The following is a 25,115-nucleotide window of genomic DNA, read 5'->3' on the forward strand; positions in this document are numbered from 1 at the left end:
CCATCATCGGTCAAAGAAGCCATCATTGACTCTTCTACCATGTGGGGTTTTTGCCGCCCACATCGACTGATCGACAATCTACAATTCCCGAGGCAAAAGACGCACATTATATAAGGCCTCCATGATTTTTGTTCAGGTTTGGTACCGTCTATGATTATTGGCATTCTACATTGAATTAATACAATTACGGACAGCATCACGATTCCGATTCTTGAGAGCCGCAGCATTTGCAGATACAATGTCACAGTACACTCTGGGCGATGATGACCTTGTCAACCTCAAGGGCCGGACCATTTTAATTACGGGAGCAGCCACTGGTATCGGGAATACTACAGTCAAGATTGCCCACGGTAAGGGTTTGTTCAGCGGAACATAATAGGCTCCGTTGACCGTTACTTGCAGAACATGGAGCAAATGTGATTATCGGTGACTGCAATGAGGAGGAAGGTTCTAAATTAGCAAAAGAACTCGGACAGTGCGTGAATTTGATGCCTACCTAGGTTTGCAGTATATGCTCTAACTATCGCTATAGCAACGCTCTATTTCGAACCACGGATGTATCTAAGTTTGACGATGTCCTCGAGCTCTTCCAAGCGGGCTACAAACGGTTCGGTATTATTCATTCGGTGATTTCCAATGCGGGAATGAATAAGGAGGACCTCTTCGCAGATGAGTATGATAAGAATGGCAAGCTTCTTGCCCCCAGCCTCTCCAGCATTGATGTTAATCTGCGAGGAGTGATTTATGTGGTGAAATGCGCTCTACATTACTTCAGTAAATGGTCAGAGACAAAGTCACAAATTGTAATCACCACCAGCGCAGCCAGCTATTTGGACACGCCGCCATCCTATCTATATTGTGCAGCAAAAACGGGTGTTCTGGGATTCATGCGAGGTTTGCGATCCCAACTTCCAAAGAGGAACATTACCATTAACCTGGTTGCGCCTTGGATGACATGTATGAGTGCCTCAGGGACATTCAATTTACTGGTCTTACTAACTCGAATAATACTAATAATTCTAGTTACGAATATGCTTCCACCTTCCATAGTTGAAGCATGGGGAGACCTTCCTGCCAATCAACCCTGGGGTGTAGCTCGTGCACTTCTACTGCCGCTGGTACAAACTGATATTAACGGGAAATCATTTTTTGTTGCAGGCCACAAAATTGTAGAGCTTGAAAACAGCTTACTAGAAACACGACCGTCGTGGATGGGGGAGCAATTGGCCATGGACGTTGCCAAAGGACAGAGAATATTAGGTGCTGCAGAGCCACTCAAATAAGGATTATATATTGAGCTCTCCCGAGTATTGGGAGGATATAACAATAAAGACGATAGAAGCATTCACTCCGGCAGAGGATACCATTTCACGTGTTATCCAGAATCTTTCACCACTTACAAGCTAGACCTCGGTATACAATGGGAAGCCTTGTCAATCTTACTGGCCTGTATACTGAGCATACTAAATTCCAACTTTGCACCTTTTTTGGGTTGAGGAACCAAGTTTTTGAGAGATGAGGAAGATTGGCGACTGGTTCGGCCAGATTTTGCTTGTGTCAAATTCTATGAGAACGTCCATTTAACATGGAGTAGCCTCCTAGAAGATCGACGTATATTGCGTATGCATTGGCATTTCCTTGCACCTGAAACATATCATCTTCGAATTAGGAGGCATAAAAACGAGCCCTCCATTTCTTTCCGAAAACCCACACAACGGATGACACAACACAAAGAGCAAGCTGAATACCTCCGATAGTGTCAAACATCTTTGCAGGACCCCATGCACTCGTCCAATCATTAACGCCAACTGCGTTTGTCAGTTAGTCTTTCCGGTTGCAGAAATATGAAACGCTTACAGGAAAGCCCGAAGAACAGGAAGTTCTTCACTACCATGCCCAGAATAAACACCTCGATGGAAATTGCCCGGTACGCATCGACCATGTATGTTCCAACGATTGTCATGGCAAATTGAATGGAAGCTGCCGCAACACCCCACACAACACTAACCACTGCAGGCGACTTGCCTTCCTCTGTGAGATTGCCAAAAAGGAACCAACCCAGTACGCTTGTAATCATCAGTGGAATAACCATAACGAGACGAAACTCCGGTTCGTAGATCCCGTTGTTTTTCCGGGCCAATGCCGTAGCAATTGGATCTGACATCAAGCCACAAGCGATCGATCCCAGGACGCCTCCTACCACAATTCCACCCGACATATACCCAATTTCCACTGCTTGTAGGTTATATGGAGGTAATGCAAAGATCTGTCCTATGACATAGCTGGTGACAACAAACCATGCTGTGGATATGGAGAGGAGCAAGGTTGACCAGATAACGGCCGGGTGGATCAGAACCAGGAAGGGTTTAATAACGATGGTCCAGAAAGGAATATCTGAATATGTTCCGGAGAACGGGGCCAGGCGACTGATGAATGATTTACGCATGGGCACGATGGTCTGGTCGGCCTCAAGAGGGCGAGTTTCCCGAGCTGCCGCCTCTTTGTTCGGATTTTCCGTACTGTCTACCTCCGTATTAACCTGTATAGCATTAGCAATTAGCATAAAACGGCTGGTGCGTTTTGTTTCGTACTTCACTTGTTGAGATTGTAGCAGGCGCCTGTCGTCGGAAAGCGGTCTCCCAGCCTAGAAAAAAGACGAGAAGTAGGCCAACTCCCAAGAATATGTTCAACATCCAGAAGTTCCATCGCCAGCCCAGCCGGGTTGTGATAAGTCCGGAGAGGACTGTAGGCATGCATGCCATCCCCGCCAGAGCAACCGTCAATGCAGCCACTCGGGTTCCTCGCTCGTGGACATAGTAGAGATCACCGACCACATCAAACAGGACTGAACCGAAAGTTAACATATTGGTCTAGTCTCATTCAGGTAGGTAGAATGTACTCGACTCGAACATGGAAACACCAAACCCTTGGACGATTCGTGCTCCGAGGAGAGAATGATATGATTGAGCTGCTCCTCCCCAGACAGTCCCGACCAAGGCGCATACCATTGAGAATATATATCCCGGGCGTTTCCCGTATTTTCGCGTTAATGCCGAAAGTATAATTCCAAACTGCACAAGGCTTCAGATTAGGATTGAAATACTGCACTCTTAACGTACCGCTCCGACAGCGCAAGTATTGTAGCCTGTGAGAAGGCTGATATTCGTAAACGTGGTGTCAAATTCCTTTGTGAGAACGGCTGCTGAAGCGGATAAGAGGGGCCCAATCCTGTCATTATCAATTAATTATTCTGGACCCGTCATAAGAAGAACTAGAACACTCACGCGCCGGCGCAGAGAATTGTGCAATACAGATACATAGCAAACATCAAGTCACGCTGCCAGAGTGGCCATCGAAGGGGATCATTAGGGTCCTTAGACGGCTGCGGTACCAACACTGTGGCTGCATGCTTTCCAGTTCCCTTCTGTAGGTCCAAGGCTTGGTCTACGTTATCGGCATCTTCAACTTCTAAGAGAATTGTTCCTCCGACATGGCCGTCATTCCCGGAAGGGCTTAGGATTCCAAAAGCCATCGTTGATAGGATAGCCAAGTAAGTAGTGAGCCTACAATGTTGGACTCTCGTCCTCTTCAGTTTGCTTTTACCTGGATAGTGCTTAGCAGGCAGGCCCCTAATGCTTGATGCGGGAAACTCCATCCAGCGTGGAGAACTTTTTTATTTCTCGCACGGCAACTTACCTTTGGGTGAGTACACGACCTTCCCCACATTGAGGTCCCGAAGTATGCGCGGTTGCGCTTCGCCTGGAGCCTCGTACTCAAACTACTTTATACCGCAAGCTTGCCCTAAAGAGAAGCAATCGCATCAAGATATTAATTCAGGTGATGGCGGAATCATGATCTAATAAACATACCTATAACTAGTGCAATTTGATCTAGAGAGATAATTATGGATTCGATAAATTCATAAACGGTTATAGAGACAGATTAATCGATGTCTTTCAATAGCCTGTAATACCGAATTAGAAAGTGCATGATTATGGAAATCAGGCCACATTTATTCATACTTGTGTCATTCTAAGGGACAGGAACAGGGGATAAAGCAAGGTTTAGCAATGAACCCCTGGATTCTACCTATGATAAGGCCATGAGAATTTGAAAAGAATTATGTTATTTCATTCCGTCTGAGACATAGCTCGCAATGAAAACCGATAAGGGGACAGAAGAACATTCTCCGTCCTTCATTCTTCCATACTGAACAAAAACATCATTGACCCTCCAAGGCTCTTCAGGGCGCACGACATAAGCAGCACATATAATACAGAACAACTAGGCTAGAAATCTAGCACTATACTTTCCCTCCTCTGTCAAAATGGGGCTCTTATATCTAGAACACACCATCGCTGGACAGTCCCAAACTAGATTCACTTCAGGGACTGCTTGATACCCAAAGTTGTCCTAAAATATTAGGGACATGTAGAAATGGTGATAACAGCATTTCGAATCCGCGGTACAACGTCATAAAGCGTATATTGGCACTAACCGGGAGAAATGAACCCTGTAAGGCTTTATGTTGACATGATTTGGATGGTATAAGTGAGACGCATGACAAACAGCAGTCTTCTTATCTTCCTGTGCTACACTCTTATCAAGTATATCCACCCCTCGTCTTGACCAAGAATGTTCCACTGTATGTTATGTGGATGCCTCATAGAGAAACCGCCTCGCCGCCTTGGAATATTGGACGAGAACCAAATTGTTAAATAGAGAGACCCATTTGAATGTGGACTCCACTGAGGTTGAAAAAAGAGTTATGAGGAAAGATCCAGCGTTGTGGGAAATGCTACAGCGCGTCCGTAAATAAAATCAAGCATGCATTTTGATGAAGGTCTGCTAAGTGATGGCTGGCGGGGATGCAGTCATAAATACTCCAGAAAAGCTCCTACATCGCCCACAATCATATTTCAATCAAATACCCTGGCAAAAACCAGGGTGCCTCCATTCCAATAGTGAACGTAGCAACCCTCTTCTATGTCCTCAGCCGAAATACGCGGAAGCACATATTGGGCCTTCCTATCCCCCGACCTCTCTTTCAATGTTTTCGATAAGGCGGTCCTAGGATGGCCAAGTCCGCCATTGTTGGGAAGATCCGAACAGTGGGTATGCAGTTCACGCACACTGTTGGGGGCTGCTAGATAGGGTGATTGACGAGAACACTGTTCTGAACTACATCGGCATATTCTGGGGGCAACGCGTAGGTTCTGGATCATCGATGTGATAGATGTGAGCCAACACAACTTGTTTGATTACGAACGACTCACATTTGGTATTTCCAGGATTGATAGCCTGGTCTGGCATGGGTTACCACAGTCCTCTTCGCAGCGCGGCGTAGACATATTGATCAAATACTTGCGAACAGCATCCCTGGATGCATCACCCAAAACGCACCATTACATCCATTGTCTTCCTCTCGACATTGCTGCTCTGATTGTGGAAGCTATTCTGGACGACCCAGAATGTCACAATGATAGATTTACGGGCGTACAAAATCTTCTCAAGCCTTTGGGTGGAAACTTCCTTCTGCTTTCTGGAAGAGACGCTATATTCAATTCTTTAATCTGGTATTCGAAATCCATGACTTGTTAAAAACTAATCCACATGGGCATTGGCGGGGCGTTAACCTTGGTTTTGGATTGGAGACTTAATGCATTGTCCTGTGGAATACTGCATGAATGGGATCAGCCACCGCGCTAGAGTCTTACACAACGTTCAACGAATTTGTGAATAATTTTCACGACGAATTGAGGTCTGAGCATCTGGACATCATGATTTATGGGCTTACGTATTGGCATTAATGAATTTATTGTGGTCTTTAAGACTCATAGCTGATCGTCTTTTCACGTTCTATCTTTTAGTTATTGGGGGTTTTTCATATGCAGCCTTTCTCGCAGAATAACCCATGCGCACAATCCACGAGCTTTGGCTAGCTTGTATTCAGTTGTTATAACTTATCATATACAAAGCAGCCATGATCAATGACAGTCATATCCCTAGCCTTGTGTGGACCAAAGGGAAATCACAGGATATAGCGGAAGTCCGGGTGAAAGTCCCTGCCTCTCTTCTCATACGATCCAGACGCAATGATCGCTTCGCGTTCTTCGGTCGAAAGATCATCGCGCTTTCGGTTGTGATATCGCAGCAGCACATATAAGGAGCAATTTCCAATGAGTGCGGCCACAATAGCACCAAGGCAAACCGAGTGGCCCAGGACATATCGGCCATGTATCTGGGAGGAATAGATCTGGCCGGACTACGATCTAATATCAGCACCAACCAGTCTCAGCCCAGGAGAATCACTCACAATTAGCCCCGCGCAGTTTGCAATGCTCTGTTGCAGACCAATCGCCATCGATCGCTTATAGTACCCTGCATGGCTGTTCGCCATCCACGAGGCGCCAAGTCCAGTACCAGAGTAAATCCTAATTGGTCAATCATCGTCCTTACTTGACAGCCGGGGAGCAAGCACGGCGTACGTACCCTGTGACGCAAACATATGTGGCAAAATACAGTACGCCCCTTGAGTCTAGGTCAATGCCAAGGAGTAACGCATATCCCACAGCCGTTACAAGACACAGGGGCACCAGGAAGGCAGCTCGCATGCAGACACGATCCGACAGGTGAGCGATAACGAGATAAAATGCCGCTGCCCAAAGGTAAACCGGGACAGTGAGCAATTGAGTCGTCATTGATCCATAGCCAAACGCCTTGAGAATGGTCGGTAGGAAGTTGCTGAATCCGAAGGAGCAGATGTTTATACAAATCTGGACAAAGGAACTCAGCCAAGTCTTAGGGTCGCGGAGGGTCTTGTAGACTTCTCGGATATTGAATTCCTCTGTATCGGCATAGTGTGGGGATGTTTGCATTCGGAGTTGCATCAGCTCCTTTTCCTCGTCGTTCAGGAAGTAGGCGGTTTCGTAGTTGTTCGGGAGAAGGAAGAACGTGGCGATGCCCACGACACCACTCATCAGGCCTTCGACGATGAAGAGCCATCTCCAACCCGAGAGACCGGCCGCGCCGTCGAGGTGCATCAGTCCAAAGGCCAGTCTGCGTTTGGTGTCAACGAAGGCGAAGCATCAGGAGCACTTCTTTCTTACATGCCGCCAAATCCTCCACTGAGTGCTATAGCCACAGAGAGAGAGGAAATCCTCTGTGCTTGTTCCTCGCGCTTGTAAAAGGTGGTTAAGACCATCGCCAAACATCTAGAGCTCCGGATCAGCGTTGATACGTGCAGCGTGGAAGGGGTAGATACGGGAATAGGGCACTCTCAAAAACCCCCAGAAGCAATCTTGTCACGTATAGGCCGGCGACGTTCTCGACGAAACCCGCTGATATAACCGAAGCGCTAAACCCGATATTCAGTGCAGAGATCAATCTGTTCGGGCGCAGCTTTTTCAGCATTAAGGTGAATGGGATCTCGAAGAAAACGTATGTGGCGTAGAAAAGGGAGACACCATCTGAGGTCCATTAGATTGAAGATACTATACACTCACACACTTACTCCCAAGTTGATTTCCGACAAGATGAATCTCCTCCTTTTACAAGTTAGCAGGGTGATATTGGGGTGGGGGCGTGAGGACTGACCGGCATTCCTGCAACTGCTGCATTCCTGTGGACTATGAGAGCCAGCCTCTATCGTTGGTTGATGGAACCTACCCTATATTGCTTCGATCAAGGTAGGCAACCAGAAAAATTAACGTAATCAAGGGACAAATGTGAATGTCCAGCTTCCTGAGGAGCTGCCTCTCCTTTGCGGGATCAATGATATGACCGACGTGCACCTCATGATGCGAAGAAGCAGTGTCCGTTGGGGATTTGATGTCGACCTGCTTGAGATCCATGTTTAAGCCGAAGTGATCAAGTGTTCGCAGAAACTGTGGTGCTCATGTTACTCGAGGTCTCGCAATTGCTTGTCCGTCTAGTTGCATATCCCTGTCGGATAAAAGATCTCCAGGCCAAGGGATACTCAAGGGGGGCAGAGGAGGAAGGAGAGTTGACGATCATATTAAAACCATGGCTGATACGGTTATTGATGGCTTTATTTAAGTCAATGCTAATGTTTTAGCCATGGGAAAGTCATGCAGTCTATCTTAGGGCTTTTTATTAGAGTATTGACCGGATAGACGGAGGCCGCAAGAGGATGCAGACACAGTGATAGTAGTATTTCTATGGCCCTATGCCAACCAATCAGGGAACAGGAAGTATGTATACAACGACCTCGAACTACCTATATAGCACCCTATACGGGGTAGATCACTCGTCCTGAACAGTACAATTCCAGGCCTACTACCAGCCACGTTTACACAAACGTACACTCCAGGCAGCAGGTGCTGCAGTGAAGATGCCAGTGAGCATCGACAGTGACTACTTGCTCTTCTGCCAGCTTCTCTTCCAAGTCTATATCAAACCACCCTCCTCATTCTCCAACATAACCTCTTCTGTCTACTAAACAGACATCATGCAACCCTCAACATTCCCCCGAACGTCCCGTCTCCGGCGCTTCTACCTCTACTTCGGGCCCTCCCCGACCCTCTCGAGAGCGAACAAGCCTACTGCACCGCAGCCCTCCGCATGCTCCACGCCAAAACCGCCATCGTCCGCGAGCATCTCTGGCTGAAAAAAACACAGCGACCACACCGTGATGCTCATGGAGACCGCCCCAGCCGACCCCAACACCATGACCACGCAGGTCCAGCTCGCAGCCGCAGCCCTCCTCGCCGCGCACATCGAGCACCTGCAACACGACCAGCCGGGGGTCCTCAACTCCTCCCAACTCTGGCTGCCAGACAACTACCACGAAGCCACCCTCACACCACCGCCCCCCTAATAACTCACACTGACAATCCTACACCCCTCCCGGACCCCCTCCAGCCCCTCCACAACTTCCCTAAACACCCACGCGCCAACATCCCGTCGCGAAATCGTATACCCAACCGCCGGCTCGTCCTCACTGCCAACCCGGACCTTCTCAGCCCCCAACGCCTCCCCATCCGTCAACAGGCTCGGCCGCACAATCACCGCCGCGCGGATGCCCCTCCTCGCTCCCTCATCCTCATTCTCACCGTCCGCCCCCTCCAGCTCCCCCCGCACAACCGCCTCCATGACCTTCTTATCCGCGTGCGGCGCCTCCAGCACAAGCCAGTACAGCGGCACCATAGCCAGCGGAACGTCCCGCTTCGCTGGCGCCGCAATTCCCGTCGTGCTCAGCACCACCAGCACCGGCTTCCGTCCGCCCCCCGCCGCCGCCGCTGGCGCCGCGTACACCTCCCGGCAGACCTGCAGGATGCATCGCGCGGTGTCAGCGCACACGTCCGGCGGGTCCAGATGAAGGCCCGACAGCCCGAGCGTGGGTTTCCCGCCGACGCCGCTGATGATCAGGTCGACCGCGTCCGGGGCGGCGGTGCTGTCGTCGTTGCCGGCGAGGACTATCGTGCGACGCACGGCGGCGGCGTCGGTGGCGTTGCCGTGGATGATGGTCAGATGGGCGCTTTGGGTGGATGGGGAGATGCCGTTCTGCTCGAGGAGGGTTTGGAGGGTTTGTGGTGTTCTTGCTACTGTTTTTTTGGGGGCCTTTGTTAGTTGGTGTGGTCCTGGGAGAGGGTGGGAGGCTTGTTACAGGCTCGACAGGTGTATCCTGCCTTCAGGGCCAGCACGAGACAGGCCAGCGTGCAGCCGCCGGTTGCGCCGAAGAGGGCGATCTTGGGTTGTGGCATGTTGTCTGGGTGTTGTGTAGGTTGTTGCCTGGTGTCTTCTCTCTGCTGTCGGGGCTTGTGGGTATATATTATTCCTTAATCCGGTCACGGGCGTCAGCAGAAATCCTTCGCAATCTCACATCAGCCTGAACTTTGATATACACTGCAGTAAGAGTCATTCGGTGGATCCCGACCCCCAGTAGGAGCAACAGGGCCAGGCGACAATGGTAAACTACATTCAATTATATCGACATCTCTAGTCTATCTCTGCAAATGCACCATTCTATATAGAACCCTAACGCCAAACACCGACCCAGAGCGGAGAAATGCAACGAACCCACCTCACCCTTCAGCTCGACTCCTCCAAATACTCCATCATGGCGGCCCGCAGCCGCACATTCGCCACCCCGCCGACCCCGTACGCCGGGACGATCTTGCCCATGCGCGCAAAGCAGCTCGGCACGTAGTCGCGACGGATGCGCGAGAGGCGCTCGCGCCAGCCCAGCCCGCCGGGCGGCTGCCGATTATACAGGTCCAGACCGAGCAGGTGCATGGGCGTGCTGGCGAACTGCATCAGCGCGGGACAGGCGAACTGGGCCATGGCAGCCTTCATGCCGGGGGTGGCGGCGACGGAGTCCGGGATGGACGGGGCGATGAGCGGGGGGATGTTGAACGAGGCGAAGATGGTGATGCTGTCGCGAAGGCAGAAGAGCGCATAGGAAATGCGGGGGACCTTGGCGGTGCCGGACGGATGGCACGATGCCGGGGGAGACGGTTCCTGGGGCTGTGGGGCGGGAGGAGTGGAGGAGGGCGGAGGCGACGGGGGCGTCGCGGGTTTATTCGCGCCGAAGAGCTTCGCGAACCGGGCGTCTTTGTACACGCAGATGCCCATGTTGACGGTCGTCGTGGTGATGAACTTGGCGGTGCCGGGGAAGACGGTCGAGAAGGACTTGTTGCGGAGGGTGGACGTGACGGTGTCGATCGCGTTGGCTGTGAGGTAGGTCGACGTGTAGAGGGTGTAGATGAGGAGGAAGGGCGTGCTGAGGAAGAAACCGGCGGGATGGGTGAGCATGGAGCGGAAGCTGGAGGTGATGGTTTGGCGGATGGGGACGCCTTTGGCGGCTTTCTCGATGATAGCCCTGCGTCGATCACATTAGCTTCACGTCTCGATGTCGCCAACGATGTTCTGCTGAAGCTTACCGGTCTATCACGGTGATCACCGGACACGTCAAGGCACCGGCGGTCGCTGCACTGGCAATGTCCACGCCGAAGCGCATGCCCAACCGCTTCGTATTGCGCGGCGTGGGCGACGGACGCTCCGAGACGGCCGGCATCGAGAGCGCAGCGTCGTTGGAGAGGGCATTGGAAGGCATGATTCATCCAACGAAGGGATAGGACTCGAATCAATACAGCGCCGTCATTCAGGAGGACGCAATCCGGGGTCGATATGGGGAGGAAGAAGATGGTCACGACATGGTGGCCGGGGAGGCTGATGAGATCACAGCGGAAAAACAATCAGCTCCCTCGCAGCGGACGACAACCGTCCGTCGGCTGCCGCTCCGATCCCGGCCGATCGATCGGGTACACGGCCGGCACCAGACTATATCATACTGTGTCCGTCATTTGTTATACAATAATTCGTATTCTTCATATATCCAAAAATATTTTGTAACTCCCAACGCCATAGATGACCTGCACTCATGTTTACCCCCTTTACTGGCTCGCCTCGATGCCATCCAGCGTCACATTCACCGCGCCCGCGTGCACCAGCTAGAACACCCATTAGCACCATCGCCATATCTCACACAAGAACAGAGCAACTTACCGCCCGTCGCAGGTCATCAATCAAGTCATCCGCATCCTCGATGCCAACACACAGCCGGATCAGATCCTCCGGCAACGCGCGCTCAGCGCGTGTCTTCGCATCAATACTGGCATGACTCATCCGGCACGGCATGCTAATCAGACTGTTGACGCAGCCAAAACTAACGCTAATCGCCCAGAGCTTGGCGCTTTCGACGATGCGCTCACTGATGCCCACGTCGCCCGTCTCGAACGAAAGCACCGCGCCGGCCCCGCGGGACATGGAGTGGTGCAGATCGTACTGCGGGTGGGAGCGCAGACCGGGATAGCGCACCTTGAAGCCGAGCGACTCGAGGAATTCGGCGATGCGCTGGGCGTTGGCCTGCTGCTGGTCCATGCGCACCTTGAGGGTCTTCACACCCCGCATCAACAGCCACGAGTCGAAGGGGGAGAGACCGCAGCCGGACGCGTTGATGGGGAAGTACAGCTTCTCGCCGAGGGCGAGGTCGTTGACGGCGATGACACCGGCCATGAGGTCGTGGTGGCCGGAGAGATACTTCGTTCCACTCTCGTAGACGATGTCGGCGCCCAGTTCGAGCGGGCTGAGCAGCAGCGGGGACATCATGGTGTTGTCGACGGCGACAAGACAGGCCGGGTTGGCCTCGTGGGCGGCGGCGGCGAGCTGGGGGATGTCGACGACCTTGATGAGAGGGTTGGTGGGCGTCTCGAGGAGGACCATGGTCGTCTTGGGGCTCAGGACCGCGCGGACCTTGGCCGGGTCCGTCGTGTCGACGTGGTGCACGATGATGCCGCCGTTCGTGGACAGGTACTTGAGGAGTCGGTTGGTGCCGCCGTAGAGATCGTCACCGGTCACCACTTCATCGCCGGGACGGAGAAGTCGGGTGATCACGTCCAATGCGGCCATGCCGGACGAGACGACCAGAGCCCGCTGTGCGGACATCACCTTGGCCAGGTGTCGTTCCAGGTGCGTCCGGGTCGGGTTACCCGAGCGAGTGTAGTCATATTCTCCCCCTCCACCGCCAGACGACTGCTTAAAGGTAGCGCTCTATAACTCATGAGCGAGGTTAGTTCCGGCAATTGTTTCGCGGGTGCATGACAGGACAAGTAGTACGTACCTGGTAGATGGGAACACTGCTGGCATTGTACTGGTCGTTGGCTTCGGTGTAAACCAGTTCGGTGGCAATGGCATATCGTTTCCCCGTGCGAGGGCTGGACGGCGCCGGCGAGGGAGGCAGATTATGACCTTCCAGGTCGACGTGAGGGAATCCCTTCTTCAAGGCTTCGGACGCTGCGGGCGGCGCACCAGATCCTGAGGCCGACATCGCTGCGGGGCGGGAAGAGGGGGAAGGGTCAAAGGGAGGGAGGAATCAAGAGGGAGAGCACCGAAGGGGAGAAGGTATACAGAAGAGCGATTGGGTGAATGCAACAGGGCAATGCAAGAAGCGAATGGATCACGACGAGAAGAGGAGGAGATGAAAAAAAGTCCCTGGAGGAGTCACAGCACATCCCAACTAAGACGTTCCCCAGAAAAGAAGGCGAACAGTCATCCTTCCCCTGCCCGCTGATTGGCGGTCGGCCCCCAGGCCCGATGTCGTCATCCGCTAGTGCCCATTGGGGTAATTTGTCGCCTCAGGCAGAAAACTACCTAGAATTGTTTGTTCTGTTTGTCCTGCAATGCGAGCATGCGCAATTCCCCCATTCTAGTTTGCAGTTCCGCAATGAGCTGGCCTGCCCCGTTCTTCGCAACTCGATTCCTGGAAGTCCATCCATGTTGGTGTTATGGTATGTTGCTCGGTGCGCTGTCGATGATCCAGGACGGGAGTGCCAAGAATAAGAAGACAAGAAGGGGTAATATAAGTGTAGATAAGTAGCGTTTTATATGGTACCTAGAGAGCCAGGTTAAACTAGTAAGAGCTAGATCTACTTATGGAGAAAGCTATTTTCGGCGCCTGTTACTTATGAATTGAAACGAGCTAAGAGCTCGCTGAAATTCAGTATTTTAGAATAGCAACCAGCCATACTTAGTAGGTATAGATACTAGTAGTGCGAAGCACGTGTAAGTACTAAAGAATCACTTACCGCTAAAGATGACGGATAGAAATGCGGCTGTTTATACCTAGCCTCAATAGCTGTCATTTTCGGCGTCGATTTCACAGGTCCTCACATTATATTTGTACTAGTACCCTGAGTAGTACCAGTACGCAATAGAACTAGTCATATTGGTTCTTTAACGGGATGGGACGAGATCATGGGACTAGATCCCATAACCGTAGTTAAGTGACCAACTCTCGGGACGGTCCCTGACAACGTTCAGGTACATAAAGTTCTTATTTCTTATTCCCCCTATAGACACCCTCGCCTCCAGACTCCAACTCCAGTCCGCACCCAGGACATCCATTAAACATGTAGTGGCACGGGAAGTGGCCAGAAAGAACGCAAACTAACGAAGTAATCATCCAACATGTTATACAGCTATAGCAATCAAAGCCATCTGAGGTTTTCTCCCTCAGGTCGCCATCTCCCCCAAGCTGCCATTAATCCCGAAAAATTGGAACCTAGAAACACAAGAAGCCCCCAGTTAGTATACACGGACAGATCAAAAGCTACGCGGCACATCCCAACACAACATACCAGTCCTCGACATTCAGGGTCGTCGGTGCGGTCGGTCCGCTACGGGAGCTGCTGCTCCAGTTGTCATCTTGGTTGGCGGGATCCACCGCCGCACCGCTCAGGGACGCGTCCAGGCCTTGCATCGGCCATCCGCCCTGGTTCTCCATCCCGAACATCGGCTGCGGCTGCTGTCCTTGCATCGAGAGACCGGGGGCGATGCTCGACAGCATTTCCGGACTGCCCTGGGTCCCCGACAGGCTCCGCGCCGGCGCATGTTGCCCCATCATCCGCTGGTCCATACCCTGCGTCTGAAGCTGAGACTGCATCTGCAGCTGCGGGTCGACAGCATTGCTCTGCGGCGAGGTCAATTCGGGGAAGATGGCAGTGCCATCCGGAAACAGCTGGTCGGGCTGGAAGTTCTCCCAGAGAGATGGCGAGAGGTTGGGCGACGTCCGCGTGACAAGGAAGAGATCGGGGGGTGTGGCGGGCAAGGAGAACTGCGCAGCGAAAGGAGTGGTCGGCCGCGTGTTGGCGCGTGAGTTGCCGGTGCCTCCGTCCCGGTGAGCAGTGGGGGACGTCTGCGGCACACTCAGGCCCGGCTGGCCGAGCTCTCGGGAAGGTGTCACGGCAGGGGTCTGCGGACGGGATCGTTCGTACGACACGGGCGGCGTAGGGCCGCCATTCGGGAGACCGATGTCCATGTCGTCAAATTTGCGTTTCGGGGGCGCGTCGGGTCGTCTTGGGGCCTGCTGTGGTTGCGCGTTGGCGTCAGGCCGGACCTTCTGGTGTCGTCTACCGGCCGCCTTCTGGAGTCGCTCTTCCAGCACCTTGTTCCCGAGAATCGACTCGAACAACGTGTGGACCATCTTCGCCACCAGCCAGACCTTGGAGACATCCTTGAGCGCCTGCATACAGATGTTGATCCGTTCGTGGCAGGTGGCGACAATGTTAGGCACCGAGGACCGCATCTGATAAACGTGCATAATCAGAGCCGAGAACAAACTGTAGACACTGTTCATTGTGAGTACTCGAATAGTCCCCTGCGATTGGGCGCGTGGGCTTACATGAACGCGGGCGTGTAGCGGATCTCCTGGTGTGTCTGCAGATTCTCGACGATCGAAGTGATCATTCCAGCGGCTTGGAAGGCGATAGTGCGCGACGGATACGCCATCTCCTCCACGCGGTAGCTACTCGGGACCGACGAGGCCGGCGGCATATGCGCGCGATGCAGGAGACACAGCGTGGTACTGCAAAAGGTCAGGTGGGTTAAATCTGCCAGAACGGATCCTACCAGATGGCTGGACTTACTAGTAATTTGCGTGAAGAAGAGCGGCCCAGAAGTGATGGCGCGCTCGGTTCCAGCTCACTTCCGGCGGACAGTTCTGGAGCCAATCCGCCAGAGCCATGTCGGAGTGCGTCAGGTCCATGGCATTCATTCGCCTGGATTTCGACACCACCGAGTACTGCTGCGACAGGACGAGACCCATGATCTCGCAAAGCTTGACGTATTGGAGGAAGAACTGCACGTGCACGGGATCCGGAGGGTATTCGGCAGCGATATCGATCTCGTCCTCGATGAAATCGTCTTCAGTCAACATGCCAACATCCGAGTCGTCAGTGTTGATCCCGATGGGACGTCCTAGGGCGACCGCAACAGATCGATCTCTGGTGAAGAGGGTCCACCAGATGCGCTTCCACAGTCGCTTATCGGGCTTGCTCAGCTGGGAGGTTTCGACACTGAGATGGTCAGCGCAAGTAAAGAAGAGGGAAGCAGCGAACATACCTTCGGTGCATGCCGGATCCCTGAGCGACAACCATAGCCACTCGGGTCCAGTAGAACACATTCTTCGTCACATCTAAGACAGATTAGCACAGTTCAAGACGCCAGACATGCTCGATGGGAGCCCACCTTCGGGGCCCTCCCAGTACCAGCCCAAGAGAACCAACGCCTGTACAATAGTGACACGGTCGTCTTCGTAATTGGCGTCATACAACGCCTTTGCACGTTTGTAGAAGGTCATAGCCGCAGGGGTAGTAGATCCGTTCGCATCCATCAATTGCGGATTCGTACAGACCCTCGAACCGGCCAAAAGGATGGCCTGGAGCAGGAGCAAGGAGGGCGGGTTCTTGGGGTCCCGGTAATGCCGCATGAAACGACTGCGGTTGACAATGGGCACGACGGGCGCCACCCATTTGAAGTAGGCCTCCACGAGTTCATCACACAGCGGCTTGGGGGGCAGTAAGAAGGCACCGCGTTGGTGCAGGATCTCCAGCTCGAGGTTGTCCAGGTCAGTCAGTCGGGCTCGCGAGCCGCGGATGTTGGGCGGGAGAGGATAATGCACGACATCGGTCGTCCCATGGCGATCCTGCACCAGGAGCGACAGATTCGAGGACTCGCCCAGATAGGCGACACGACCGGCTTCCTTGATCGGGGCGCGCGCGAACTTGGGCTTCATGAACTGGGCATAGGCCGAGTTTTGAGAGGCTTGTTGAGCGACTTGCTGTTCGGAGAGGGAGGTCACGGGCATGCCATCGACGGCCATGCGATTGTTGCGGTACCCAAAGGCATCCTTGCCGTCCGTTGACGGAGCGTCATCTTCCTGTTTGGCGGAGGGCTTCTCACTGCCCGCCTCCGACCTGGACCAGCGGCGATCGTCAGCCCCGGTCGCATAATCGGCCTGTGCGGCAGATTGTCCGACATACCCGCTAGTTTCCTTCGACTTGTTCTGATTCTTTTTGCGTTTCGGGGTGGGGATTTTGCATTCGATGGAAAAGGCCACACAATTGGTGCAAGGCACACCTAGGCTGGCGGCATCGCAACGAACCTAGAGTTGCGGCGGGTTAGTGGCGGCCGGGAGAAACAGGGAACAGGCGAAATTTTGGAGAAAAAAAAAAGAATTTTTTTTTCTTACCTTACGAGCATGGCACGTCTGCGCGCAGGCAGAAAAAGATCCAAGTCAGTATAAATTCAGTAAGGGATGGAGGGCAACGGAAGTAGGGTGAGGGATGATGACAGCAGTGGTGTATTGTCCAGCAGCTCGTGGTGAGCCGAGGTGCCGAGGCTCGCAACACACACAGGTCGCGTCGCCCCAAGCAGGAGCAGACAAAACGTACCTCACAAGCGCGCGACGCACGTTGCCTGTTTTATAAGCCGATTAGATAAATGATCCCAACTTCTAGAAGATCCCTCCCACTAAAATATTTTTCCTTTCCCATCGACTGCGCTGCTCGTTCCCCCCGGGGTTCCGGGGGATTCTGCATGAACCCCCTCGTGCACCTCCAACCCCGCGACCAGCACGAGGGGGGAAGATGGGAGAAGATTCACTCGGGCAGACGCATTCTCAGGGTCGGATGGATCAGAGAAACTGGGGGGGAACGCACCTTCTGAAACTCATGTGTCCGTTGGGGCCGGCTCGCACCGTGATTCCTGAAGTCCCCGTTGAGCCCGTGGCACTGGGGGCCGGGCTAGGTCTGGATGTAGAGTCTGTACGATTTTCGCCGGTTGTGCTCATGGCCAAAAGGTATCCATGCAGGGAGTGAAAGGGCGACGGCGACGAAGCGACCCAGGGGGGAGGGAGAGGGAGAGGGAGAGGGAGAGTCGGGAGAGGATGGAGGATGAGGATGGAGGATGGACAAGGCAGACAGACACGAGACACGGACAGACGAATGAAGAGTCGGGATAGAAATCACGTTCGGCGGGAGAATGAGGGAAGGGAAGAGGGAGAGCGAAGTGGAGGAGAGAAGAGTGGAGAGAGAGAAATTCCCCTGGAGAGAAGATGAGATGATGGTGGATGGTGAAAACCGGGGAAAATGCAATAATCAAATAAGAATGGCGCTGATTGAAAGCCAGCGACGGACGGAACAGGCAACGCACGAGGTGGGAGAAAACCAAGAAAAAGAGTTTTTTTTTACCCTCTCTTTTTTTCTAATTTTATTTTTCCCACCAGGAACGAGGGATTTACCTCTAGCTTTACTCTGGGTAGCCTAGATTTATGCGCAGGAATAAAGAGGTGGAAAGGTAAAGACAGGTGACGAGAAAGGGCCGTTAGGGAGGACTGACTATGACTACTATGGGGGTGGGGAGTGGCGAGTCCTCGACCACTACTGAAGGCCAAATAGTCAGAAACCCATCGTCGAGGATCGTCCACAGTGGGGAATCCCGGTGTAGGTGTCAGGACCGGGGTGATTAATCCGCAGTCTATCTTGTAGGCTCAGACACTGCCTGGCCGACTGGACTGGTGTTTCAGGTTGATTCTGCTGGGCTGGAGATCCGATACTCACCTTTATTCAGTGTGGTGAGGTACTCGGTCCGGAGTAGTTCGTTGTGGGTGAGTCTGCAGGTACTATACGGAGTACATCCACGGTTGGCAGAACACCACCCATGATTAGTCAGGAACTACATGTCTTGAATTATCTCTATTCCAGCTAGTATGTGCAATCCTCAATTCGACTCTGAACTGCCTATCTGAAGTTGTAGTTACAGGTAGGTAGCCATTGTATGTGATGCTGACTCATCGATTGTCTACAGCATCTAGTTACCGACAACCTCAACTCCTACTACCACGATGTATCTCCATCCAGAATCCAATCTGAAACATCTCCTCAGATCACCAACACCCCATGACTCCAAAGGTCCTCCCTAATCCTCCAGCCCAACCCCGCCTCCCCAATCCTGCCCATCCAACACCATCCTCACCATCCTCATCTCACTGGTGCCATCCAACAGGGTTGATCCTCCATCTCCAGCCACATCTCCGGAAATATACGGAGTCCAGTCGACCCTCACCCTTCCCCGTATGCGTCCAGCGTACCGGACATGATCCTCCAAACCCAATCCAATCTCGTGGATCTACCAAACCCCATAATAACCCTCGCACTCCTTTCCCGTCTGGGGTTAGGATCTTCCCCGCACAACGTCACCCGCAATCGCTTACGCTTACCACGCCCTGCCTACGCCTACGCTCTCCTGCGCACTGCGCACTGCGTGTGTCCTCCTGCATGTCCTCGTACCTGACCCTAACTCCTCCCCTCCATATCTCCTCGATCGTATCTGTCGGCCTGTCTGACTCGGGATCCATCCCACCCGCTCGGTTAGTTTTCCCCGCAACTGCCCCTTCCCTGTTCTCTCCGGATCAGCCTACTCGCTCGCCAACCGTAACCCTAACCTAAGGGACCTAGCCAACCCTGCACCGGGACGATCCTCCCCCTCCTGGTTCCAGACGGTCACCATGCGGTCCAGGCTCTGCCCCTCCAGAGCCAAATTAATGGCGTCATGCGCAAGCTTGTGACGCCTCGGTTTAACTCCTCCGGGGCCACCGCCTACCTGCACACCAGAAACAGCGGAAGGATGCAATATACAATATATCTCGGAAAACCAATCGACCGGCTGGCAGATCAACTGACCTCCTACCCACGTGAGATGTCTGCGATACTGCGAACAGCGAGCAAATGATGCGTGCGAAGCATACGCCAGATCCATGCAACAATTATCTATCAGAAAATATACAAAAATAATTAAGCACCGCCAAGATCACCACCTACGACTGCCGCTCACACGGCACCTCCCCATTCGGCGCACATCCATTCCCCACCGTCGCACCATCACACGCCGCAGCAGCGCGCGCGGAGCCGAAGTCGACTCCGCCGACAAAGGCCTCGCTAAGGAACTCCAGCCCGGCGACAAACGTGCACAGGAAGCTGGCGATCAGGAAGTGGCTGATGGTCGTGCCGATGTCGAGCCACGAGCCCTCGTCGCGCACCATGTAGAAGAAGTTCAGCGTCATCACGTCCGAGATGGACATGACGACCATGAACAGCGCGCTGGGTGCCACCTCCAGCCGCCGGTTGAGGACGCCCAGGTTGGCGCTGATGATGGCGAACGGGATCAGCACCTTCAGAATCAGCAGCGCGCCCTGCGAGAACGGGCTGAACACTGGGATCAGCCGTGTCACGCTCTCCAACGAGAACGACGACACCGACGCGATGTTGCCGGTGCTGAAGAACGCCGACTGCAGCAGGAAGAAGAAGAACAGAGCCACCCGGGCGTCTGAAACGCCAAGTGCCCGGTACTCATACGCGTGGCCTTCCACCACCGTCGTGGCCTCCGTCGCCGCCTTCTTCTTCCCCGCGGGGTCCGTTCCACCCCCTGCAGTAGGGCCCTGCGCGGCCGCCCTGGGGGCCGTGTGCACGTAGATGGCATGCTCCAAGCGAACCCATGTGATGAGCGTCATGCAGAATACGAAGTAAAACAACCCCTCGTACGAAATCGTCAGGATGATGAACGTCGGCGAGAACGTGAGGAAGATGACCATCAACCGGTGCAGGTAGTGGCTGTTAGGGTACAGTCGGTGCACGAACGGTAGGAGAAGTGAAGCAACTAGAGGAAAGTTTGTTCAGTAAATGCCGAAATTGGCCCACGCCCATCAGGGGCAGAACGTCCCGATCGGGCCACCCTGTAATCTTACCTAGAATCAGCCATCCGACCACTTGATTGCCAACCGGAAGACCCTGTTTCGCTTGGAGCGATGCGACACTGGATCGGGTCACTACCAGAGCTAGGAGGACCATCCCGACCTATCAGGCAATTAGTAAAACGATATGCGGAGCACAGCGTGTGGTATAGATAGATCGTACCTGCGTGCCCATCACCGTGCGCGAGCCACAGCTGGAGATGCCCTTCTGCCCGAGGATGTCGTCTTCCAACAACAGGTAAAGCAAACCAGTGAAGAACATCAGAAGGGCGCCAACGGTTCTGTGTCAGTGTACGTCAGCACCGGCCTCTCCAATGCTAGGAGCCATACATACATGGTATTGACGTCCTCGGTCTTGACAGCTGGCAGGAGCGTGAAGGTGCTCATCAAAAGACAGCCAACCGTCCATGAAGCACAAAGGAACTTGTTTTTCTTCAAGAAGCTGAAACCGTACACACAAGGCCAAAAAGCTCCATAGATGAAGCACACGGTGTAGATCTCCCGTTGGAAATAAGATTGCACCTACAGCATATTAGTGATCGCACGGAGCAACATCTGCGTCGAACTTACCAATGCCTCCAACACGCCCAGAAACAACAACAGCTGGGCTCCAAACGTGATATACCCGCTAGCGGAGCTGACATGGCCCAGGAGGATTTCGCGTCCAGCAATGAGAGCCTTGCGGCGGGCAAACACCTCTTCCCAGAAGAAGATAGGGAACGAGGCGTAGAAGTAATATCTCCAAGAGGATCTCTGGTACAACAGAACCGAGAAGAGCGCAACAAGGACAGAAGAGAAGAATATCGTGCTGGTCAATGTGCGATTCGAGTCTGACGTACCCCGTAGGACATGCAGATCAATAACAGTCGTCAAAGCATATGCGATCCATCCCAAGTACCCTAAAGTGACGATTGTCCTCAAGAAAAGCCAGTCATACGTCTGGAGATAACGCAGACCCTCCAAAGTCGTACCCAATAAGGCGGACGACTTTGCTATGGACTCCTCGTAAGAGCCAGCTGCAATCAAGGATTCGATCTCCTCGAGCTGTTCATCGACAGAAGTCGTGCCCGCAAGAGGCTCGAACGGCGTGTATCGCAACAGAGCAGCCTGCTTCTGTGCTTCCTTGATGCGATACATTTCCAAAACCTCCTTCGAGTTGACCAGAGCGGCCGCGGCCTTCTCTTTTGGACTCGCCTTGAGATAGTCCAAAGGAAGTTGGCCCACCGAATTGGTGGGGAAGTCAAGGCCCACCAGGTATGCCATGAGCGCGGCCACATCGGCCTGGGCAACATCGCGGCGGAGAACACTCCCGAGGCCCCAATCCGCAGAGACTCCATCCTCATGACCCGATACACCCTCGCCCTGGTAGTACTCGGGGGGAGCCACCCCAGACCCCCAGGCCACCAAAGGAGTTCGAGTATTGTCCGGATGACCATCCCCGTGACTGCCCCAGTCACTCATTCCGTGGTCCGCCGTGAAGATGAATGCCGTCTTGCCATCGCCATAGAAGTCCTCCACCAACTTGGTGATCTCCTTCGCACCATTATCCACCAACTTGATATTCCGCAGGTACTCCTTCGAGTACGGACGGTATGAGTGTCCGGTAGTATCGAGCCCAAGAAGATGCAGGAAAAAGACCAGCTTGTCCTCACGCAGTCGCGCATCCAACGCCGGGTCCTTCTTCGCCGTCGCAAAAAGCTCCTTGACCTTATCGAACACCCACGTATCCAGGCCCGTCGCGTCCACGCTAAAGTCCTCCGCCTCCTCCGAGTACATATCCGCGTCGACACGGCCGGGCACCGCACCCTCCTTGAACATGGCCAGGATATCGGGGCTCCCCCAACTCCACGTGTGTCGGCTGCGATTGAACACGCTGTCAAAGTTCACCGGGTTCAGTTTCCATCCCGTCGTCACCGCGGAGACATCTTCGTACAGTCCGGCGATCAGCGCGACATGACCGGGCCTCGACTCGGTGGGAACCCGTGTATGTGAAATACCGAAGGTGCCGTGGGAGAGGACTCGGGATCGGATGAAGGGCGCGAGGTAGATCGGGTCGGTATTCTTGGAGTCGACCGGTTCGTCTGGATCCGGCAATGCCTGGAAAGCCTTGTCGGCGCGCAATCCGTCCGCGACGAACAGGACCAGACGCTTGGCCGGCGCCTCGACACCGGGGTCCCGCTCGACGCGGTACGACTGCATTCCGCTCACGATCGGACTGACGAAGTAGATATCAAAGATGGAATATGAGTAGATGAGGTGGAAGACCACCGCCAGGGTGAGGAACCCAACGCGGCCGAGACGCGCCATGGTCCAAAGGAGCGACTTGTCAAGATCAGGAGGTGCACAATGGGACCAGAAGGGAGATTAAGAAGATCGTAACACAATAAAAAATAAATACAAGAGAGAAATAAACGGATGGATTCGGGAGGATAGAAAGGGGAATGCCTCACGCCGACAGCATCCTCGAGGCGGTTGCGAAAGAGTTGAGCGTGACAGCTTCGAGCGACGCCGAAGGTTGTTCTTTTCCGCGTTCCTGATTTGGGGAACTTGGGGGACACCCGCGGCCAATCACGGACGGCCCTTGCCGCACGGCAGCCAACCAGCACTGAAGCTTCGGAAGTTGTATACAACGTCCTCCATACGGCGTACAATATCGTGGGTAGCTTTTCCTTCAACATACGCAAAAACATCTTCCGATTGTCCATGATTACTACCCAATGCTTATTCCAAATGCCCCAACTCCAGTCCCAACATGCCCAATGCACCAATTTAAACACCCCCTCATGATCAATTGGCTTGACTCGCCCGTCGCTTGGTCAGCGCATCAATGACGCGCGTATAGAACTTGGAGGCCTGCTGGCGGACAAAGGTGATGTCCACCGTCAGATACTCAGGAAGGATGTCCACCAATTCTCGATCCCGACTCTCGTCCAAAAGTGGAATGTACTGGAACTCGGCCGACTCGAAGTTGGCGGCAGAGACATTAGGAACCGCCAATTTGAAGTGGAGCGCTGTCACAAGTCAATACATGTCCAGAAAACCCCATCAGAAGGATAACTTACTTCCGTTGACACCCGTTTGGATACAATCGTATATATTGTCGTCCCGATTACGCTTCACGTCACGGATGATGAGACCCGTCAGATCACTATAAAGGTCCTCCTTCAGTTGTGCAAATTGAGCGGCATGGGCCGCTTCGGCAGTAGCAGCCGCATTGGCACGGCTGCTACCACCCTTGATGGCACTGCCCGGAGCCTTCGCAGCCGCACTTTCAAGGCTCGCGGCAGTGTTTCGCGCCGCAGCAAGCTTTGTCTGCAAAGCCTTCACTTCAGACTGCGCTGAAGAGAGCTGCGAGGTGGCTTCCTCGACTTGAAGCTGCAAACGGGCCACTTCCGCGTCGCGCTCCTTGAGATGTTTCTGAAGCGAACGGCTCTGCTGACCAAGAGCCTTCTGAGACTCCAGTTCTGACTTGAGAGAGGCAATTAGATTGTTGGAGGCTACTGTAATCAGCATGTACCACATTGACTCCATTGCGAACGCACATACCCGTTGTCATCGCCTCGCATTGTTTGCGGAGCTTCTTGGCATTGGCATTCGCCTCCACAATCCCAATCTCCTTCAGGTTCCGATAATGATTCTCCAGGGAGTCACACTTTTTCGTCAAGTCGCCAATTCTCCGTCGCAGCTCGGGCTCTCCGGTGGGTCTCTCCTCGGCAGCAGCAAGGTGTCTCTTCGACGGAGAGCTTTGCAGCATCCGTCCAAAGGAGTGAGTGCGCTTGGTCGGAGATACAGAGAGCGGAGGTTCGTCCGGTTCCTCCTGTACCATAGTCTCATCGACGGCATCGACTGCTGGCTTTTCACGTTCGAACATTTCTTCTCTTTTAGAAGGCTCGGACTTCCCATTCGGTTTCTCAGCGGGTTTTATCTGTCGAACACTCGTCGGGGTATATTCAAACTCTCCATCGGTCTGGATATGTTTCTCGACGCTGGGTTTCCGTCCGCGGCGCGCACCCGTCGATTTGGTTGGTTTTGCTGATTTTGCCGCCTTACGAGCATTTTGTGGGCCTTCTAACTCATCACTGGAAACCGGCGCATCTTCCAAATCCTGCTGTGCAGCTTCCAAGGTGTGTTCCTCAGGCGCCTGGGTTTCCTCGATGGTCTCCTGCACCTCGGACTGCCCCGAACTCCGGCTCCCCTTGGGTCGTCCCCGTCGTGTCGATCTTCTCGTCGCAGGCTCTTCGGGTACAGGCGCTGTCGAACTCCGTTTGTTCTGGGCAGGGGGCGGTTTGGCCTCGACGGATTTCGAACGAGGTCGACCTCTCTGTTTCTTCGCCGGGGGCTCGCTGTCGCGTGCCTGCGCGCCGTTGACATGCATCAAATCCTCATCGTCGGATCCAATGAGACCTGAGAGCTTGGAAGTGGCTTTTCGCTTGGGCATAATGGGTGAATCTGGTATATATACCTCGGTATCGGTGGGGGTAAAGATCCAGAGGTGGTGTCCGGATGT

At 53.6% G+C, this 25,115-nt stretch overlaps 8 protein-coding genes across 8 annotated transcripts; 1 reads left to right on the top strand and 7 right to left on the bottom strand.

Annotated features, from left to right (window-relative positions):
• The first annotated feature begins 156 nt into the window (after positions 1 to 156).
• BDV59DRAFT_117008 (NAD(P)-binding protein) lies at positions 157 to 1,356 on the top strand. Its single transcript, XM_073686722.1, has 4 exons — positions 157 to 350; positions 403 to 475; positions 533 to 957; positions 1,024 to 1,356. The coding sequence occupies exons 1-4, from the start codon at positions 239 to 241 to the stop codon at positions 1,281 to 1,283; spliced, it is 870 nt and encodes a 289-aa protein (XP_073544305.1). The 5' UTR covers positions 157 to 238; the 3' UTR covers positions 1,284 to 1,356.
• Positions 1,357 to 1,608: 252 nt separating this feature from the next.
• BDV59DRAFT_210323 (putative MFS transporter (Hol1)) lies at positions 1,609 to 3,532 on the bottom strand (the record flags this gene model as incomplete). The annotated part of the gene is made up of 6 exons (XM_073695572.1): positions 1,609 to 1,808; positions 1,858 to 2,458; positions 2,592 to 2,845; positions 2,900 to 3,071; positions 3,120 to 3,228; positions 3,285 to 3,532. The coding sequence occupies 6 exons, from the start codon at positions 3,530 to 3,532 to the stop codon at positions 1,666 to 1,668; spliced, it is 1,527 nt and encodes a 508-aa protein (XP_073544306.1). The 3' UTR covers positions 1,609 to 1,665.
• A 2,499-nt stretch (positions 3,533 to 6,031) lies between these two features.
• BDV59DRAFT_205215 (MFS general substrate transporter) lies at positions 6,032 to 7,853 on the bottom strand (the record flags this gene model as incomplete). The annotated part of the gene is made up of 8 exons (XM_073694602.1): positions 6,032 to 6,265; positions 6,317 to 6,434; positions 6,493 to 7,059; positions 7,110 to 7,214; positions 7,265 to 7,469; positions 7,514 to 7,547; positions 7,597 to 7,621; positions 7,669 to 7,853. 8 exons carry the CDS (start codon positions 7,851 to 7,853, stop codon positions 6,032 to 6,034), a joined length of 1,473 nt encoding a protein of 490 aa, XP_073544307.1.
• A 667-nt stretch (positions 7,854 to 8,520) lies between these two features.
• On the bottom strand, positions 8,521 to 9,725 carry BDV59DRAFT_205216 (NAD(P)-dependent oxidoreductase; the record flags this gene model as incomplete). The annotated part of the gene is made up of 4 exons (XM_073694603.1): positions 8,521 to 8,625; positions 8,681 to 8,791; positions 8,848 to 9,566; positions 9,629 to 9,725. 4 exons carry the CDS (start codon positions 9,723 to 9,725, stop codon positions 8,521 to 8,523), a joined length of 1,032 nt encoding a protein of 343 aa, XP_073544308.1.
• A 328-nt stretch (positions 9,726 to 10,053) lies between these two features.
• BDV59DRAFT_195652 (cystathionine beta-lyase STR3) lies at positions 10,054 to 12,850 on the bottom strand (the record flags this gene model as incomplete). The annotated part of the gene is made up of 4 exons (XM_073692608.1): positions 10,054 to 10,843; positions 10,905 to 11,020; positions 11,530 to 12,573; positions 12,644 to 12,850. 4 exons carry the CDS (start codon positions 12,848 to 12,850, stop codon positions 10,054 to 10,056), a joined length of 2,157 nt encoding a protein of 718 aa, XP_073544309.1.
• A 1,017-nt stretch (positions 12,851 to 13,867) lies between these two features.
• On the bottom strand, positions 13,868 to 17,920 carry farA (CeGAL family transcription factor). The gene is made up of 10 exons (XM_073691018.1): positions 17,520 to 17,920; positions 17,253 to 17,277; positions 17,051 to 17,068; positions 16,842 to 16,963; positions 16,048 to 16,775; positions 15,922 to 15,994; positions 15,447 to 15,875; positions 15,203 to 15,385; positions 14,160 to 15,149; positions 13,868 to 14,083 (listed from the first exon to the last, which is right to left on the bottom strand). Exons 1-10 carry the CDS (start codon positions 17,648 to 17,650, stop codon positions 14,035 to 14,037), a joined length of 2,748 nt encoding a protein of 915 aa, XP_073544310.1. The 5' UTR covers positions 17,651 to 17,920; the 3' UTR covers positions 13,868 to 14,034.
• A 1,621-nt stretch (positions 17,921 to 19,541) lies between these two features.
• On the bottom strand, positions 19,542 to 23,111 carry BDV59DRAFT_186406 (mannose-ethanolamine phosphotransferase MCD4). Its single transcript, XM_073691019.1, has 5 exons — positions 21,179 to 23,111; positions 20,943 to 21,130; positions 20,772 to 20,889; positions 20,603 to 20,711; positions 19,542 to 20,514 (listed from the first exon to the last, which is right to left on the bottom strand). Exons 1-5 carry the CDS (start codon positions 22,913 to 22,915, stop codon positions 19,676 to 19,678), a joined length of 2,991 nt encoding a protein of 996 aa, XP_073544311.1. The 5' UTR covers positions 22,916 to 23,111; the 3' UTR covers positions 19,542 to 19,675.
• A 175-nt stretch (positions 23,112 to 23,286) lies between these two features.
• BDV59DRAFT_186409 (putative chromosome segregation protein (Pcs1)) lies at positions 23,287 to 25,108 on the bottom strand. The gene is made up of 3 exons (XM_073691020.1): positions 24,155 to 25,108; positions 23,671 to 24,105; positions 23,287 to 23,619 (listed from the first exon to the last, which is right to left on the bottom strand). Exons 1-3 carry the CDS (start codon positions 25,044 to 25,046, stop codon positions 23,396 to 23,398), a joined length of 1,551 nt encoding a protein of 516 aa, XP_073544312.1. The 5' UTR covers positions 25,047 to 25,108; the 3' UTR covers positions 23,287 to 23,395.
• Between the last annotated feature and the right edge of the window lie 7 nt (positions 25,109 to 25,115).

Source organism: Aspergillus ambiguus, assembly GCF_047715705.1.
Source record: "Aspergillus ambiguus strain CBS 117.58 unplaced genomic scaffold BDV59scaffold_41, whole genome shotgun sequence".
NCBI classification, from domain to species: Eukaryota; Fungi; Ascomycota; class Eurotiomycetes; order Eurotiales; family Aspergillaceae; genus Aspergillus; species Aspergillus ambiguus.